This window comes from Odocoileus virginianus, chromosome 17 (genome assembly GCF_023699985.2).
Source record: "Odocoileus virginianus isolate 20LAN1187 ecotype Illinois chromosome 17, Ovbor_1.2, whole genome shotgun sequence".
Lineage (NCBI taxonomy): Eukaryota > Metazoa > Chordata > Mammalia > Artiodactyla > Cervidae > Odocoileus > Odocoileus virginianus.
In genome coordinates, this window is record NC_069690.1 from 9,815,015 (window position 1) to 9,835,603 (window position 20,589).

Consider the following 20,589-nt stretch of genomic DNA (forward strand, 5'->3'; position numbering starts at 1 on the left):
AAATAATATACCCTCTCCTGAAATCTGCTTAGTCTCTTATAAATGTAGAATACTCTCATCATTTGTATGATTATTTTTACACAGTTTATCTTTTTGCATTGCTTTACTTTTGGATCTGGATATTTTAAATGGGCTTTTTGTAGAGAGCATATACTGAGGTCTTGCTTTTTAATTCAGTCTGACACTCTCTGCGTTTTCATTTGTATATTTGGCACATTTGCAATTAATCTAGTTGTCAGTATGGTTAAGTCTGCCTTTAAACTGCTGGTCCCCACCTGTTTCTTATTCTTTACTTACCTTCTTGTGAAATGAGTGTTATTTTCAGGATATATAATATAACCACATTATAATATTATACTCCCTTTTCTCCCTCCCATACTTTTTACTGTTGTTGTCTTATATTTGCTGTGTTGTATATGCTGCAGTCCATAAAGCTGCAAAGAGTTGGAGATGACTGAGCAACTGAACTGACTTAGATTTTACTTCTGCATGTGTCTTATGTGTGTGCTTGTGTGTGCGGTCATGTCTGACTCTGTATGACCCTGTGGACCGTAGCCCACCAGGCTCCTCTCTCCATGGGGTTTTCCAGGCAAGAATACTGGAGTGAGTTGCCATTTCCTCCTCCAGGGGATCTTCCCCACCCAGGGATCGAACTCATGTCTCCTCATCTCTTGCCTTAGCAGGCAGATTATTTACTTATGGCTCAGCCACCATGGAAGTCCCGACATACGTCATGGTTTTTGCTTTAAACAACTAGTTATTTTTTTTAAGAGATTTTAAAATGAGGAAAAATGGTGTTCTCTCTTTCCAATGCTTTTCACTCCTTTGTGTACATTAAAGTTTACATCTGCTATTACTTTTCTTCTGAGAACTTCCTTTAACATTTATTGTAGTGCAGATCTCCTGGAACAAATTCTTTTGGCTTTTGTCTATCTGAAAATGTTATTAATTCATCTTTATTTTTGAAATATATTTTCCCTTAATTCTAGATTCACAGATTTCTTTTTCCCTTTTAGCACTTTAGAGAAGTAATTCTATTGGTTTTTGGTTTGTTTCTGGTGAGAAGCCCTATCTGTATTTCCCTGTAGATGACTCAGTCATACCTTGGAAATATTGTAGGTGTGGTTCCAGAGCACAAGCAAATATGGTGATAAAGCAAGTCACAAATTTTTTGGTTTCTCAGTGCATCTAAAAGTTATGTGTACTATATATTTTACTCTATTACATGTCTAAAAAATATATACATACCTTAAATAATAATGCTGTGGGAAAAATAGAGCCAATAAATTTGCTTAACACAAGATTGCCACAAACCTTTAATTTGTAAAGATTACAGTATCTGCAAAGTACAGTGAAGCATGATATGCCTGTATAATGTGTTATTTTTATCCCCTCTGCTTTTAAGATTTTCTTGATATTGCTGATATTGCTGAATTATAGAATTTGATTATGATATGATTATGATGATTTTCAGCAATTTGATTGTGTTTTATTTTATGTTGATCCTGACTGAGGTTTGTTGAATTTCTTAAATCTGTGAGTTGATGAGTTGATATTTTTCAGCAGATCTTGAAAATATTTGGCCACCCCTTTGCCAACATGCACACATGCACACACACACACACTTTCCCTTCTCTTTCTGGAATTCCAGTTGCACATATATTAGACTGTTTGGTATTATTCCACAGGTTACTGAGGTTCACTTCTCCATAGCCTTTACTCTCTGTGTCCTTTGGTTCACATACTTTCTATTGCCTTGTCTTCAAGTTCTCTAATATTTCTCCTGTGGTATCTAATCTGTTGACTATCCAGTGAATTTTTCTATTCAGATGTTACATTTTCAGCTCTAGAAGTTCCATTTTATTATTTTGATACTTGTATTTCTTCCTGCATTGTGTTTATGTTTTCCTTTAAATCAGCGATCAGCAAACTATTTCTGTAAATGTCCAAATAATAAAAGCTTTAGACTTCATAGACCACAGCGTCTTGGTCAGAGCTGCTCTGTGTTACCACTGTTGCAGAGAACTAGCCAGAGGTGACACGTGTAGCCATGTATGTAAATGGTTACCTTCTTTGAAACTCTGCAAAACTAGTGGTAGGCTGAATTTGGCCCCTGGGCTAAAATTTGCTGATTATTGCTTTAAATCTTTGAACACATTGGGTTGGCCAGAAAGTTCATTCAGATTTTTCCATAACATAACAGAGAAACCCAGACAAACTTTTTGTCCCACCTAATCTTTTTAAGGCCTTGTCTGCTAATTCCATTATATCTAACATTTCTGGGTCTGTTTCTGTTTCTTCAGGTTATGGGTCATATTTTCCAAACTGTTTCACATATCTAGCTATTTCTTATTAGATGATGAAATGTGGTATTAAGTTGTTGATTATTTGGATTTTGTCATCATCCTTTACAGAGTATCAGTTTTTTTGTTTTGCTGGGCACTAAGGTACTAGTGGGCTGACTTGGTCCATTTAAGTCTTTTTAAAACCTCTATTGTGGTCTATTTAGCTTTTACTAGGCTCTTTGCAAGGTCATCCCTGAATGCTAAGTCTTTCCACTCTAGCTCACTGAAGTTCAGGTGTTTCCCAGCCCTGGGTGAAGGCTAAGAATTGTCCAGCTTCTTTTCTCACTAATTGTACTTTGCCTGGTCTTATAGAATCTCATCGTAGCATGCAATGCAGCTTGGTGTGCGGGAGTCTCAGGGGGACCCCCACACACAAATGGAGAGTCCTTTCTCTGCATTAGGTATTCTGCCCCACAGATTTCAGCCACTCAGCCCCCCAAACTCAAATTTTCTTCTCAATGCAGCAGTACTACCCTGCTTTTCTTAGGGTCTTCCTCTTTGGACAACAGATTTTATTATTTTTATTCTTTATTTTACTTTGTGGCTGCACTGGGTGTCCGTTGCTTTGTGCGGGCTTTCTCTCGTTTTGGTGAGCAGGGGCTACTCTCTAGTTGCGTTGCGCAGCTTCTCATTGCACTGGCTTCTCTTGCCGCGCAGTGAAGGCTCTGGGCATGCAGGCTTCGGTGACTGCAGCACTCGGTCTCAGTAGCTGGCATACAGGCCTAGCTGCTCTGTGGCATATGGAATACTCCTCCAGGGGACCTGTGTCACCTGCATTGGCAGGCCAGTTCCTATCCACTGCACCTCCAGGGAAGTCCCATGGAATATGAATTTTTTTTTTCTCTCCTGTATTTTATTTTATTTTCACTTATTTTTATTAGTTGGAGGCTAATTACTTTACAATATTGTAGTGGTTTTTGTCATACATTGACATGATTCAGCCATGGATTTACATGTGTTCCCCATCCCGATCCCCCTTCCCACCTCCCTCTGTACCCGATCCCTCTGGGTCTTTCCAGTGCACCAGGCCCGAGCACTTGTCTCATGCATCCCACCTGGGCTGCTGATCTGTTTCACCAAATATGAATTTTTAAAAAATGTGTTTTTTGTTTGGCTTCCTCAAGTCTTAGTTGTGGCATACAGGGTCATTTTGTTGTGGTGGGGGGACTCCAGAGCGTACAGGCTCAGTAGTTGCAGCGCATGTGGCATCTTAGTTCCTCGATCAGGAATTGAACCCAGGACCCTGGCATTGGAAGCCCAGAGTCCTAACCACTGGACCACCAGGGAAGTCCCCTGGACTGTGGATTTTGCTGCAGACACGCAGTGTGTCTACACTTGGAAAGCCAAAGTCATCACAGGGCTTCTGCATTTGTATCCCTTTTCTCAGCAGTCAAGAAAGTACCACCGTACTACCTGTGGTACAATGTCTGAAAAGAACTGTCCCATGTTTTTGTAGGGTTTCCAGTTGTTTCATGTAGGAGTGAACATCTGTTCCAGTCACTTCATGGTATAAGGCAGAAAACCCTCAGCCATAGGCTAGAATCTCTAGCCCATGCATATCAATACTTGCCCACTCGCATGAGAGCTGGAACTGCCTGCTCAGTACATGGTATTACTTTTATGTTTTGCTCCAGCTAGCCTTATGGCTTAAATGTGATTCTTTTATGTTTAATAACATTGTAGTAAATTGTAGGTTTTAGAAAATCGACTTAAAAGGTAATTTAATATGTGCAGCTGTTAAAATTCTTAATCAAAATGATCATCTTTTGGTTTTTGTGTTTGGATTCATGTAATATTTATTTCAGTCAAGTCCATTATATTTAGGAACTATTAACTTGTAATGTTAAAAAGAACTGTTGAGGCTTGCTGTTACTTAACATAGCTTAAACTAAAATGTCGAGGTACAGGCTCAATAGGCTCTTGAGAATGAGCAACGGACCAGAAGCTGAGTTACTCATGTTCATTTTGTCTGGGAACCACCACATCTGCCACTGAGGCTGAGTAATCATGACTTATTAGTGTGGTTATGGAAAGTATATATCAATTTAATTGTGTGAACCGTCCTTTCTTTAGGGAAAATATTCTCACCAGATTGCTGAGAATTTTCCCTTTTTAGAATCACTTAAAATTAAAACTGTGAATAAGTCTTTTATCTTGTTGAATGACCTGTTTAATCAGTTGGGGTGCATATTTTTTTTATATTTCTGGAATAGAAATGTAGTTTTTTCCTTCCTCTGTATCCCAGAAATCTCATTATTTTAGTGTCTAAGTTCAAGTTTTGTTCTCCCAGAGTTCGTTTGTAGAGGACAGTTGTGTAGGGATATCATGAACAAACTCTTGAACTTCTTTTGTCTTGCCTTAAGTAGTATCACATTTCTCTTTTGTGTTTTCACATAGTAAATGTGGAAGTTAACAGGTTTTTTTTAATTGCGTCTGATGCTTATCTATAAGTGTACAACAAGAAATTTTTCACTAATTATTCAGTTCCTCTGAATTCTACAAACTTTAGTTTGTGTGTGTGTGTAGGATCACAAAATAATTCTTTTATCTCCAACTGTGAAATATCTTTTATGCACATAATAATATTCAGAGAAACAGCTGTAGATTTCGTGATTAATCACAGTTTCTCAAAAAAATACCATTCCTTTTTAAAAGATTCTATAATTATTTTAAACTTATTATTACTTTTTATAGTTTTCTGTGAATTAAAACTCAAGAAAAAGAGGAACAGACTAAAAATTCACATAGGTTTCTTTTTGGCTCAGAGGAAAACTTTATAGTTAATTGATTCAGTGCCAAGTGTAGGCCTTCTTTTTATAGATTTTTATTTGAACACAAAGTGCCCCTGCATTTAGGGGGAACGGGAGCTTAGATTTATGAATATCTTTCTTTTACATATTACATGCAACAAAAAAATGTGCTTAATATCACCTTTTATTTTTATAGCAACAGGAGTTCTTTAATGTTTTATTCTCATTGCTACATCTTATTCAGTTTGTCTTTGAACCACAAATTCTTTTACCATATGGTTTAAAAAGACTTTCTTAAATCCAAAGATCACTTACTGTATGTGTGTCTATATATACATCTGTATGTGTGTGTATAATTTTTTCTGCAAATACAGTATTTTTCTTTATAACAGTGAATGGCTAATACTTTCTGAGGGCTTACTATATGCCCAGCACTAATTCAAGTATATTTATATAAATTAAAATTAACTAATTGAAACCTCACAGTATCCCCAGAATGTAGGTCCTGAAGGTGTTTTATCATTACCATTTTATAGATGAGGAAAGCAAGACTTAGTAAGAGGCAGAGGCCGGAACCTCAGTCAGAACATCTGGCTGTAGAAGTTATGCTTATGGCAATAGTATGTTTTAAAGTGAATACTGGCATCATGTATGTTAGAGCAACATGTTAAGAGTGTCCAGCTTCTAGAGCTTACACTTCATGAGAACCTTGGAAATTAGCAATAGATTTTATTGACAGCTTGATTGTATTTAGGGTTTTTTAATTTTGAAACTAGATAAAGCCATCAAATGAATCTGATTCTTTTGCCTTGCTAAAGAGTAGGTTAAGTGATTTTTCTGAGGTTGCTTATTTTCTGACCGTTAATAGACTATAAGAACCTACTTGAAACCCTAAAGGAACTTGTTTAAAACATACACGTTCCCATGTCCACTTATTGAATCAGTTTATGCTTAGGGGACCCAGGAATTTATATTTTTAACAAAGCCCCTTGTTGATTATTATGCAGATACCTCATATTGGCATACATGTTCATTTGAGAACCATTATATTTAAACCTTTATCACACATCTAAATATTAACTCATTTTAATCTAATATATTATTAATTTATAATGGTTCAAAAAGAAAGGTACAAAGCAGCACAAAATCTTCCATAGAAAAAATTACTTTAAAAGAAAAATTCATTGGTACTGGTTGCACACTTTTATTTTTGTTTTAAATCTCAGTGAGAAAGATAAATAAGGTAGTTACTTCATCAACTATTGTTTTTTGAAATACAGTTAGTTTATAATGCTGTGTTAGTTTCAAGTGTACAGCAGAGTGATTCAGTTATATACGTGTATGTATATACTTTCTCAGAGTCTCTTCCATTGTAGGTGATTGAAAGATACTGAATATAGTTCCCTGGGCTATACAGCATATCCTTGTTTACATTTTTATATATAGTAGTGTATATATGTTAATCTCAAACTCTTAATTTCCGCACCCCCCCTCCCACTATTCCCTTTGGTAAACATAAGTTTATTTTTCTGTGTCTGCATCAACTTTTTTACGTAAGGAAAAAAGTAGTATTCTTAAAGTATGCCTAAAGAGTAGGGGCACAGGAGGTTTTTTACATGTCTTACAAATGACATGTATGGATAAATAAAATAAGAATCAAGTGAGAAATCATGGATTCCAGAGACTCGTGTTAGGGAAAGGAGGTTGACTACAAAAGGACACAAGGGAACTTTTTGCATTGATGGAAATGCTGTGTATCTGTATCCTGATTAGTGATGGTTATATGACTAAACATAATTGTCAAAACTTAGCCTGAACTACAGATCTAAAAAAATGACTTACTATATGTAAATTTACCCCCATAAATTTGAAATTGGTTTTTAAAAAAGTAAACCTTGAAGAGATTCTGGGAGTGATTATTTTTTCAAATTATCAGTTGCATCTTGAAATACCTGGGTGAATTCTTGTTCTTTGAAAGCTAACATTTTTCTATTAATGTGTAGTGATTAAGGTAACATTAAAATAACATTGTGATAATTTCTTTTTCTTTAACATTTCTCATCAAAGTTTTCTCATATTTTTTTTTGTAGGGTCCACATATAGCTTCAGTTACATTAGCTGCTTATGAGTGCAATTCAGTTAATTTCCCTGAACCGCCTTATCCTGATCAGATTATTTGCCCAGATGAAGAGGGCACTGAAGGAGCCATTTCTTTATGGAGCATCATCTCAAAAGTTAGGATTGAGGCCTGCATGTGGGTAAGATGTCCGTTTTCATGCTTACCTAAAATTAACCTCGCTGTCTTGATCTTTGTACCTTGTTGAAATTGAATCCAAACATATACCAAGTCAGTAAATAATTAATTAGTAAAGTCACCAACTACCTAACTTCCGTGGAAAAGAAATCTCTAGAGCTTCTCTTCGGAGAAGACAATGGTAACCCACTCCAGTACTCTTGCCTGGAAAATCCCATGGACAAAGGAGCCTGGTAGGCTGCAGTCCATGGGGTTGCGAAGAGTCGGACACAACTGAGTGACTTCACTTTCACTTTTCACTTTTCACTTTCATGCACTGGAGAAGGAAATGGCAACCCACTCCAGTGTTCTTGCCTGGAGAATCCCAGGGACAGGGGAGCCTGGTGGGCTGCCGTCTGTGGGGTCGCACAGAGTCGGACACGACTGAAGTGACTTAGCAGCAGCAGCAGAGCCTCTCTTTGTAAAATAACATGCAGAAGGAAGGCAGGAAACTATAGGTACCACCAAGTATTGATGCCAAGGAGACAATAGCAGGGAAAATGAATATAAATATGCAAATATATTACTTTATAAAGTTTTACTGATGTTTATAAAATTTGATAAACATGTAGCAAATGGTTATATATCAGTCCAAATTTGGTAAGTATTATATGTCTCTCTCTTAGATTTAAATACTCTGTGTTTAGTTTTAGAAGATTCATTTCATTTTCTGAATTGTAATACTAAAGGTCAGACATTTCTTCATAAACTAAGCTTTACTGTATTTGAAATGAGATCAAACTATATGATGATTTTACTTTCAGTAGTATCAATTCTTTCTATGGCTTGGTTAATATATTTTGGGAAATTTTGAACTACATGATCAGTGGTAAATGTATTTTAATCTATATCCACACAAAGCATTTTTTATATGCCTAAATTCATTCAGGTGTCTGTCATTGAGGAATAGTTCAGTTGCTAAAGACTTCTGATTGCCACTTGAATTATTTTTTTAATTTATTATTTGGAATTATTAAGTTTTATGTTCCCTGTAACTTTTTTCCCTTAACAGTTTCTTACAAAATAAAAAATGTGAAACACATCTCTTAAATGCCTTAATTAAAGTGAAGATGAATACAGTGCCCACAGGAGAGGCAGTTTTGAAACACAGTCAAATGTTAGAGATTACACTGTGCTTTAAAAGAATTAAAAGGGAAATGCCATTTATTGAATTTGTTGAATATGAAAAACAGGAAAAATTGTCATATTTCCTGTTACTGTCTTAAAAATACTGGAAACAAATTCATTGTACTAGTTGCATATGTTTTATAAATTTCATCACATTAGTCCTTTGATGAAAAGCTGTTAATAAAATAACTAGTTACTTGGAACATGCTAGAGAGGGTAGAGGGTATATGTATATAAACTTCAGTTTTCTGTTTTTCTTTTGTTCTCTCAAAATGATATATGTGGCTCAATTAACACTAATGCCAACAAAGAAATTTTTATCCCAGCTGGCAGTGATAACTACCTCTTCCAAATTCCTATGGTGTGTACTATCTGAAACGCTCATTTGGTCTGGCTCCATGCATGCCTCAAATTACTTGAATTGACTGGTGTAGTGGCTTACTTCCCCAAATAAATTTTTAGCTTCTCAAAAAAATTCAGGCTGTAGCTTAAATTAAATGTATTACCCTCACAGCAGTCAGCATTAGGCTTTGCTTATTATAGTTTTACAGGAATGTCAGAAAACGCTGATTAATTGTGTGTGTTTGTTCTTCAATATTCCCTTCTTTGAAGCTGTCTTTTGTGACAAAAAATGTAGCATATATCAAGTTATGTTTAAATTGATTTCTATTGTTTTCACCATTTATAAGGACAGTCCTTTTAACAAAAAGTGCTAGGAAAACTGAATATGGTTATTGTTGTTTAGCCCCTTACTTCGTGTCCAACTCTTTGTAACCTCTGCACTGAATACAGAGGTTATATATATGGACAGCAGCTCCTCTGTCCATGGGATTTCCCAGCAAGAATACTGGAATGGGTTGCCATTTCCTTCTCCAGTGGATCTTCCTGACCCAGGGATCAAACCCATGTCTCCTACATTGGCAGGCAGATTCTTTACCACTGAGACACCAGGGAAGCCCAGGGAAAACTGAATATCCACATGCAAAGAGAGAGATTGGATCCTTACATTATACCATATGTAAAAATTAACTCAAAATTCATCAAAGACCTAAACTTGAGTTCAAACTCTAAGACACTTAGAAGAAAATATTGAGACAAATCTGCATAACAATTGGGCAGTGGTTTCTTAAATAAGACACTGAAAGTAGAGGCCACAAAAGAAAGAAAATAGATAAATTGAACTTTGCTACAATTAAAAGCTCTTGTACATCAAAGGGTACAGTATCACGAGAGTGAAAAGAGAACCCACGAAAAGGAGGAAAATGTTTATAAGTCATATATCAGATAAGGATTTAATATTCAGGGTGTTTAAAGAACTATGCAACTCAACAATAAGAAGATTAACAACCCAATTTAAAAATGGGCAAAGGACTTGAATAAACACTTCTCCAAGGAAAAGATACAAATAGCTAATAAGTTCACAAATTCTCAACATCATTAGTTGTTGGGGAAATGCAAATCCAACCATAAGGGATTACCTCTTCGCATGTATTAGGATGGCTATTATTCTTTTAAAAAGAATAATGAGTATTGGTGAAGATGTGGAGAAATTGGAACACTCCCAGGTTGCTGGTGGGAATGTAAAGTGATTCAGCTGCTATGAAAAAGACTTTGGTGGTTTCTCGAAAATGTAAACATAGAATTACTCTGTGACCCTCCTCTAATGTAAATACCCAAAAGAACTGAAAACCAGGACTCAAATATAACTATAGAAACTTGTAGCTCACTGTTAAGCAACATTATTCATATTATCAGAAAGGTAAGCCACGAAATTAAAGGATGCTTACTCCTTGGAAGGAAAGTTATGACCAACCTAGACAGCATATTAAAAAGCAGTGACATTACTTTGTCAGCAAAGCTCCGTCTAGTCAAGGCTATGGTTTTTCCAATAGTCATGTATGGATGTGAGAGTTGGACTGTAAAGAAAGCTGAGCGCTGAAGAATTGATGCTTTTGAACTGTGGTGTTGGAGAAGACTCTTGAGAATCCTTTGGACTGCAAGGAGATCCAACCAGTCCATCCTAAAGGAGATCAGTCCTGGGTGTTCATTAGAAGGACTGATGCTGAAGTTGAAACTCCAGTACCTTGGCCAGCTCATGTGAAGAACAGACTAATTTGAAAAGACCCTGATGCTGGGAAAGATTGAAGGCAGGAGGAGAAGGGGATGACAGAGAATGAGATAGTTGGATGCATCACCGACTCAATGGACATGAGTTTTGAGTAAACTCTGGGAGTTGGTGATGGACAGGGAGGCCTGGCGTGCTGCGGTTCATGGGGTCGCAAAGAGTAGGACACAGCTGAGCAGCTGAGCTGAACCCTCAATAGATGAGTGGATAAACAAAGTGTGGTATATACACAGAATATTACTCAGCCATGAAAAGGAATGCGATTTTTATACATGCTACAATATAGATGAACCTTGAAAACATGGTAAGTAAAATAATCTAGACACAGAAAGATATTGTATGATTCCGCTTAAATCAACTGTCAAGAGAATTCAGATTTGTTATAAAGACACAAAAACAGATTTGGGGGGACTTCACTTGTGGTCCAGTGGTTAAGAATCTGCCTGCCAATGCAAGGGATGTGGGTTTGATCCCTGGTCTAGGAAGATCCCACATGCCATGGAGCAACCTAAGCCAACATGCTGCAACAACTGAGCATATTTGCTAAAACTGCTGCAGCCCACAGGCCTAGAATCCATGCTCTTAAAGAAGAGAAACCACCTCAGTGAGAAGCACATGTGCTGCAACAGAGAGTAACCTCTGCTTGCCACAACTAGAAAAGGCCCATCACAGCAGTGAAGACCCAGCGCAGCCAAAAATTAAATAAAATTAATAATTAGTTAATTTAAAAATAAGCCCCATGATGGGGTAAATTTTTTTTTTAAAGTAGATTTGAGGTTACCAGCATTGTGGGGAATGAGAAGTTAATGCCTAATGAATAACAGTTTCCATTTGGATGAAGAAAACTACTGGAAATATTTTTTATATTTTATCCTTTCATAAAATTGATCTCATTTGTGTTCACATCCATATTTTTCATTTCATTATAAATATAGTAAATCAGTAAAATCCTTGAAATATGTATGTATGAAATATGTACTTCCAGTTATAAAAATCAGTGGCAACCTCACTTTCAGTCTGTTCATATAAGTCTTTGGAGCCCATTAAAATGAATTGTTTGGTGTTGCTGATCAGTGGCTTACCTCTTTTCAGTTTGTATCTTTCTGATATTTCACAATTTGTATCACTAGTGTTCAGTTCAGTTCAGTTGCTCATTTGTGTCCGACTCTTTACAATCCCATGGACTGCAGCATGCCAGGCCTCCCTGTTAATGACCAACTCCTGGAGTTTACTCAAACTCATGTCCATTGAGTGAGTGATGCCATCCAACCATCTCATCCTCTGTCATCCCATTTTCCTCCCACCTTCAATCTTTCCCAGCATCAGGGTCTTTTTTAATGAGTCAGTTCTTCGCATCAGGTGGCCAAAGTATTAGAGTTTCAGCTTCAGCATCAGTCCTTCCAATGAATATTCAGGACTGATTTCCTTTAGGATGGACTGGTTGGATCTCCTTGCAGTCCAAAGGACTCTCAAGAGTCTTCTCCAACACCGCAGTTCAAAGCATCAATTCTTTGGCACTCAACTTTCTTTCTAGTCCAACTTTCATATCCATACATGACTACTGGAAAAACCACGGCCTTGACTGGACGAACCTTTGTTGGCAAAGTAATGTCTCTGCTTTTTAATATGCTGTCTAGGTTGGTCATAGCTTTTCTTCCAAGGAACAAGCGTCTTTTAATTTCATGGCTGCAATCATCATCTGCAGTGACGTTGGGGCCCCCCAAAAATAAAGTCTGTCATGGTTTCCATTGTTTCCCCATCTATTTGCTATGAAGTGATGGGACCAGATGCCATGATCTTCATTTTCTGAATGTTGAGTTTAAAGCAAACTTTTTCACTTTCCTCTTTCACTTTCATCAAGAGGCTCTTTAGTTCTTCTTGCTTTCTGCCCTAAGTGTGGTGTCATCTGCATATCTGAAGTTATTGATATTTCTCCCAGCAATCTTGATTCCAACTTGCGCTTCCTCCAGCCCAGCGTTTCTCATGATGTACTCTGCATATAAGTTAAATAAGCAGAGTGACAATATACAGCCTTGACGTACACCTTTCCCGATTTGGAACCCGTCTGTTTTTGCATGTCCAGTTCTAATTGTTGCTTCTTGACCTACATACAGATTTCTCAGGAGGCAGGTCAAGTGGTCTGGTATTCCCGTCTCTAAGACTCTTCCACAGTGTGTTGTGATCCACACAGTCAAAGGCTTTTGCGTAGTCAATAAAGTAGAAGTAGATGTTTTTCTGGAACTCTCTTGCTTTTCCAGTGATTCAGCGGATGTTGGCAATTTGATTTCTGGTTCCTCTGCCTTTTCTAAATCCAGGTTGAACATTTGGAAGTTCATGGTTCACATATTGCTGAAGCCTGGCTTGGAGAATTCTGAGCATTACTTTGCTAGCGTGTGAGATGAGCACAATTGTGCGGTAGTTTGAGCATTCTTTGGCATTGCCTTTCTTAGGGATTGGAATGAAAACTGACCTTTTCCAGTCCTGTGGCCACTGCTGAGTTTTCCAAATTTGCTGGCATATTGAGTGCAGCACTTTCACAGCATCAACTTTTCCAGTTTGAAATAGCTCAGCTGGAATTTCATCACCGCCACTAGCTTTGTTCATAGTGATGCTTCCTAAGACCCACTTGACTTTGCATTCCAGGATGTCTGGCTCTAGGTCAGTGATCACCCCATCGTGATTATCTGGGTTGTGAAGATCTTGTTTGCATAGTTCTTCTGTGTATTTTTGCCCCCTCTTAATATCTTCTGTTTCTGTTTGGTCCATACCATTTCTGTCCTTTCTTGTGCCCATCTTTGCATGAAATGTTCCCTTTTTTCTTGAAGAGATCTCTAGTCTTTCCCATTCTATTGTTTTCCTCTGTTTTTTTGCAGTGATCACTGAGGAAGGCTTTCTTATCTCTCCTTGCTATTCTTGGAACTCTGCATTCAAATGGGTATATCTTTCCTTTTCTCCTTTGCTTTTCGCTTCTCTCCTTTTCACAGCTATTTGTAAGGTCTCCTCAGACAACAGTTTTGCCTTTTTGCATTTCTTTTTCTTGAGGATGGTCTTGATTACTGCCTCTTGTGCAGTGTCATGAACCTCTGTTCATAGTTCTTCAAGCGCTCGGTCTTTCAGATCTAATCCCTTGAATCTATTTGTCACTTCACCTGTATCATCATAAGGGATTTGATTTAGGTCATACCTGAATGGTCTAGTGGTTTTCCCCACTGTCTTCAATTTAAGTCTCAATTTGGCAATAAGGAGTTCATAATCTGAGCCACAGTCAACTCCAGTCTTGTTTTTGCTGACTGTATAGAGCTTCTCCATCTTTGCCTGCAAAAAATATAGTCTGTCAAACTGATTTCAGTATTGACCATCTGGTGATGTCTATGTGTAGAGTCTTCTCTTGTGTTGGAAGAGGGTGTTTGCTATGACCAGTGTGTTCTCTTGGCAAAATTCTATTAGCCTTTGCCCTGCTTCATTCTGTACTTCAAGGCCATATTTGCCTGTTACTCTAGGTATTTCTTGACTTTATACTTTTGCATTCCAGCCCCCTATAATGAGAAAGACATCTTTTTGGGATGTTAGTTCTAGAAGGTCTTATAGGTCTTCATAGAACCATTCAACTTCAGCTTCTTCAGCATTACTGGTCAGGGCATAGACTTGGATTACTGTGATTGAATGGTTTGCCTTGGAAACGAACAGAGATCATTCTGTCGTCTTTGAGATTGCATCCAAGTACTGCGTTCGAACTCTTGTTGACTATGATGGCTATTCCATTTATTCTAAGGAATTCTTGCCCATGGTAGTAGATTTAATGGTCATCTGAGTTAAATTCACCCATTCTGTGTAATGCTCCATATGTTTTTTCATTTATTATTTCAGATTCCATTAATAGTTATTAAGCTTCCAAGTGTTGGAAATTTCACAGTGAGTGAAACTTATGGAGCTTTATATTCTGCTGCTGCTGCTAAGTCGCTTCAGTCGTGTCCGACGCTGTGCGACCACATAGACGGCAGCCCACCAGGCTCCCCCATCCCTGGGATTCTCCAGGCAAGAACACTGGAGTGGATTGCCATTTCCTTCTCCAGTGTGTGAAAGTGAAAAGTGAAAGTGAAGTCGCTCATTCGTGTCCAACTCCTAGTGACCCCATGGACTGCAGCCTACCAGGCTCCTCCGTCCATGGGATTTTTCAGGCAAGAGTACTGCAGTGGGATGCCATTGCCTTCTCCTTTATATTCTAATAAGGGAAATAGTTATGGGAAAATGCATATATATGTATTGTGGGAAAATTATATAAGTATTTAAACTAATTGTGATAAGTGCTATGAAGGAGAAATCTGTTGCATAGTACAAAGATTTTTCCTTGTCTGTGATTCAGGGGACATCTCCATGGAGAGCAATGTTTCAGGGAATATCTAGAGATATGCTCTGTCTCTCAGTCCTACCAGTGGCCTGCTACCTGATTTTACTCCTTAAAGATAATAAGGTATAAAGTGAGGAGGTGTAAATTCATTTATTTGTTAATTCATGGTTTTGGTTTTTTGGGGTTTTTTTCCTATTGTAGTAAAATATACGTAACAGGTTACATACACAATTTACTGGCATTAAGTACACTCACAGTGTTGTTTAACCATCACCAATATCTACTTCCAGAACTTTTTTGTAATCCCCAAACAGGAACTCTGCACCCGTTAAACAATAACTCCTCATTCCCTACTCTCTCCAGCCCCTGGTAATTTTGAATTTTCTGCCTCTGTGAAATTGCCAATTCTTTCTTGATACCCCATGTAAATGGAGTCATATAGAATCACATGTAAGCCATGTGTGGCTTACATCAGTTAGCATAATGTTTTCAAGTTTCATCTATGTTGGAGCGTATATCAGAACTTCATTCCTTCCTGAAATCATTTTAAAACTGACTTAAAGGGAAATTGGATGCACATTTTCTCTCTCTTTTTGTTTGTAAAACAGTCTGATAATTTTACTAGAATTGGTATAATTTTTTTAAACATTGCTGTAAAAACCTTAAATTTCTCAATGGTTCCAAGTTACCCTCCAAACTTGGCTTTTGACCTCTATTTCATGTTTATAGTAGATAGAATATTTAACAGAAAAATGACTTTGTTTTTTAAAGATTATTAACATACTGATAATACCAAACTACCATTACTTCTGAGTAGTCAGCATATATAAAATTTTCTACTCCCAGATTTTTAGCATTAAACTTATAATTCCTAACACAGAAAAGCAAGATGCTCATAATTTACTTGTGATTCCACTTGACAAAACTTTTTGAAAGTACAAAAATTCAGTATTTTTCTCCTCCTAAAAATCTTTTTGTAAAGTTGATACTCCACAAAGTTATTATGTTTCTCTATTGGTTTTGCATATTTTGTGCATATTAAACTCTTCTCCAATTCAAGAAACAGGAACTTCAAGATAATAAATTGATATACAGTCAAAAATTTTTAGAAGATTTTCTGAATTATTGCTTAACTAAATACCACTTTTCTTTCTTTTGCAAAAAGGAAGCCAGTCATTTCTTCCCCTTAATTAAACTTAGGCTGACAGTTTATAGTGTTCCACAGTTTAGTTTTGTCTTTTTCATGTTGATTTTGCAAGAATTATAAAATTATTTGTAAGAATCATGAAATTATGGTCTTTGGTATCCAACTTCTGTGTTTAGAATATAATGTGTCTTGAGAGGACCTGTCTGGAAGACTATGTTTCCTTTTTACTTATATGCGTAAAAAGTAGAATACTAACTTCTGATTACCATCTCCTTGCTAATATGGGAAAACATGAACAGAATTAAAATAGAACAATGAAAATGATTAACTAAGTATAAAATAGTTTGTAGGTCTTAATTTCATTTCAGTTCATTATTACTTCCTTTTAATTTTAAGAAAATTTGTCGTGAGTTTGAATCATATGACTGTTTTCAGAACTATTGAACATTTGAGAAGAAGAGAAGTTCATGTTTTGAATAGAATGTTGCAATTAACTTTTCTTCTTACTTTTTGTCTTAAAAAATTTAAGTATAGGAAGTTATATAATTAATTCAATATACTATCACCCACCTTTCACTAATGGCTACCCAGCTTTCCCAGCTTTCATTTGTGGCTAATACTGTTTTATCTAGACACTTCCTCACTCAACTCACAATTATCTTGAAGCATATCCCAGGTAACATAGCATATTTTATCTGTAAATATCAATGTTAGGACTTCAAAAACATTGTCACACCTAAGAGAGTTTAGAAATAGCCTCTTTAAATCTATTATCCAATTAGAGTTCAAATTTTTTTGATTGTTTGTTTCTTTTTCTTTTCAGTATGTTTGTATTGGTTGATGAAACTGGATTGTTTGTCAAATATAGTTTTCCATGGTCTGAATTATCCTGTTTGTATTCCAGTTGGTGTTATTTAAATATATTTATCTGTTTTCTGTGAATTGATAGCTGGATTGAGAGACATGGGGGAAAATTATTTTTTTGCAGGAATATACTTTATGGTCTAGTGTATTCTGTCACATAGTGCAATAATGTCTGGCTATCTGTTTATATTAACACCATTATTATATAAGTCCATTATTTTCCTGGGGTTTATAAAATGGGGTCTTTCCAGTTGCATCATTTTTTCTTTGGTTAATGACTGGAATACTTTTGTAAAGAGAAACTTCTTCTTATCATCAATTTGGTTACCCTGAGTTATATTCCATATAGATAAGACAGGATAAATAATTGACTGTTTCTCTTCCAGTTTTTAAAATAATTAGTTCTCTAACATCCTCCAGACGAGGCAAAATTAACTTTTCTTGTTTCAAAGAATATGATTTATGCTTTCTTCCAGCACCCTTCTCTGTGTATGTCTCTCCCCTTTCTCTGTTCTTTAACTAGATATTTAACTAGTCTTATTCTTTTGGCACTTAATTATATTCTTTTGCTAACTCTTGGCTCGCATGTAGATAATGCAGCTAAACTTGGAGATTGTTGATTTTACACACTGGCGTATAACACTGTGAACCCGGGATGCTTGAATTTGGTACAGTTCCTTGAGGATTCTTATCAACGCATTAGCAGGCAGAGCCATAGGACAGAGCAAACAAAAAGTCCTGAAGTTGTTTCTGAAAACTACTGAAGCTTTTTCATTCACTATGATCCAGGGCAGAGAAGGGTGGCTCAAAGTTAAGAATTTTCCTGGGTACTCTCGGTCTCTTGCATTATCTATCCTGTATTTAAGCCATTTAAGTTCAAACCAAGTTCCTGGTTCTTTTACCTTTGTTTTCATCCTTATATCCTAAAATGATTGGGAAAAAAAAAAATTCTCTTCAAAAACAAGAATCCACAAAGTGACTGAAACATGAGTCACTCAATGTCCTGAGGAAATCAACATTTTTCCTGCGGTGAAAATTTATCCATCCTAATGTTGAGATTTCAAGGGGCTTCCTGACTACAGTTTGTTAACTTTGCACACAAAAAAGTTGTATTCGGATTAAAGCACCATCCTAAATACAAGAAGATTTCCTAGAAAACATACATCTAAGAGCTATACTATCAAGTGCTCATTAGCAAATCATTTGAAAAGGAGAGGAAGACTGACAAAATTAACAGTGTATGAACATATATTTTTGTATAAATTTTTAAAAATGAGGGGTTATAACAATTTCAGATAAACCTAGTGGTTGCCAGTGAGGAGAGGGAAGAGGGGAAGGGAGCAAGATAGCCATAGTGGGCTAAGAGGTACAAACTGCTGTGTGTAAAGTAAATAAGCTTCAAGAAAAATAGGCCAATGCTTTATAATAACTTTAAATAGAATATAATCTATAAAAATTTTGAATCACTGTGTTTTACACTTGAAACTAAATTTATAAATCAGCTATACTTCAATTAAAAAAAAATTTCAAAAGTCTAGAAAACTGTGAGCTATTTCTAAAATTAAAATGAAAAGAGATATAAAAATAAGAACACAGGATATAAATAGAGATGCTAGAGAACTAATATTAATTTAGTGTCTGCAGTGTACCCAGGATTGCCTGAGAATTTTATGTATGCTATCTGGTGAGGCATTGCGTAGATCCGTATTAAGGTCAGGCAGGATTCAAACTCATGTCCTCCCGATCATGTAGCATGTCTTTTCCTTCCTAATATGTACATCTTAACATGCTTTTGGTGATATTGAAAATTAAAAGTTTAATCTGCTTCGCATCACTGTGTTGAGAAACTCTCATGTAAGTGTTCTGTTCTTTTTACACAGGGTATCGGTACAGCAATTGGAGAGCTACCTCCATATTTCATGGCCAGGGCAGCTCGCCTCTCAGGTGCTGAACCAGATGATGAAGAGTATCAGGAATTTGAAGAAATGCTGGAACATGCAGAGACTGCACAAGTAAGATCAATGGGGAAAAAATAGCTAATTATCCCTTAAACAGATTGTGATTAAGGTAAAAATTTTAATAGTTTCTCTGAGGAACAAAACTACCAGTGTAAAAAAAGAAATCATACATGGTTTAGGGTAAAATATTTAGAATCATAAAAAATAATTATAGAGACTTCCGTGGTGGTCCAGTGATTAAGACTCTGCCTTAAAATGCAAGGGACTCGGGTTCAGTCCCTGGTAGGGGAGCTCAGGTATCACATGCTGAGGAGGGCAACTAAGCCTGTGTGCTACAACTAGAGAAAGCCCAGTGCTGCAGTGAAGACCCACCACAGCCAAATAAAAAAAAGGTTATAATCATGTTCTTAGAATAGGGAAAGAGTCAATACGACAACTCAGACTAAATCAGGATAAATTCATGTAGCCAGTGAGATTCAAGAACTGAAACATTATTTGTCCATTATGTGTTTATAAGTCTTTCTGAGCAGACCACTGAATAAATAAGGGGGATAAATAGGTGGACCACTTATGAGCCCAAAATAGTAGAACTGCCTAATTAATTTTTTGAAAAATAATAGTTTACCATGTTTAAAGGAAACATAATTCCCCAGTGAAAAAGGGAGAATTAAAATAAACTTACCCACTGTTGTGGGGGAAAAAGGCCTTTGACACCTGAGCAAAAACTGTCCATCAACCTGTATCTTCGTGTTTCTAGGTTGGTGCGGATGTAATCGTGATTTGGGGCCATGAATTTTGAATCATTATAACTAGGCTCAGACACATCATTATTATTCAAAATAGGAACCATTACAATCAACACATTTTTGCCAATGAGAAATAAGTTTGTTTATTCCTGTAGCTTTAAAATCCATGCTTCGGAAAAAAAAAAAATCCATGCTTCGGGATTCAGCAAACTCTTGAAAAGCATTTTCTGCCTCCTGCCAGTCGTGAAAGCATTTCCCTGCAGATGCTGTTGAAATGCTTGAAGAAGCGGTAGTCAGTTGCTGAGAGGTCAGGTGAATATGGCTGATGAGGTAAAACTTCATAGCTGATTTTGTAGAAAGCTGCAGATCTAGAAATGGTTTGTTGTTGTTCAGTCACTGAATCGTGTCCAGCTCTTTGTGGTGTCATGAATTGCAGCATGCCAGGCTTCCCTGTCCTTCACTGTCTCCCTGAGTTTGCTCAGACTTGTATCCGTTGAGTCAGTGGTGCCACCCAACCATCTCATCCTCTGTCGCCCCCTTCTCCAGTTGTGGATATGTCTGGTGGTGAAAGTAAAGTCCAGTGATTTAAACAACTGTATTGCATAGGAAGTTGGAATGTTAGGTCCATGAATCAAGGTAAATTGGACATGGTCAAGCAGGATATGGTAAGAGTGAACATTGACATTTTAGGGATCAGTGAACTAAAATGGACGGAAATGGGCAGATTTAATTCAGATGACCATTTTATCTGCTGCTGTGGGCACGAATCCCTTAGAAGAAATGGAGCCCTCATAGTCAACAAGAGTCCAAAATAGAGTAGTTGGATGCAGTCTCAAAAATGACAGAATGATTCCGTTTGTTTCCAAGGCAAACCATTCAACATCA

General features: G+C 36.7%; 1 protein-coding gene across 6 annotated transcripts in view; it reads left to right on the forward strand.

Moving 5' to 3' along the window:
* VMP1 (vacuole membrane protein 1) overlaps positions 1-20,589 on the forward strand; it is a 118,507-nt gene that overhangs the window by 37,397 nt on the left and 60,521 nt on the right. For all 6 annotated transcript variants that reach the window (XM_070478571.1, XM_070478573.1, XM_020908796.2 and 3 more), the window contains 2 exons: positions 7,186-7,353; positions 18,881-19,012. In XM_070478571.1, the coding sequence (XP_070334672.1) occupies positions 7,186-7,353; positions 18,881-19,012 (300 nt within the window). The remainder of the gene's footprint in view (positions 1-7,185; positions 7,354-18,880; positions 19,013-20,589) is intronic.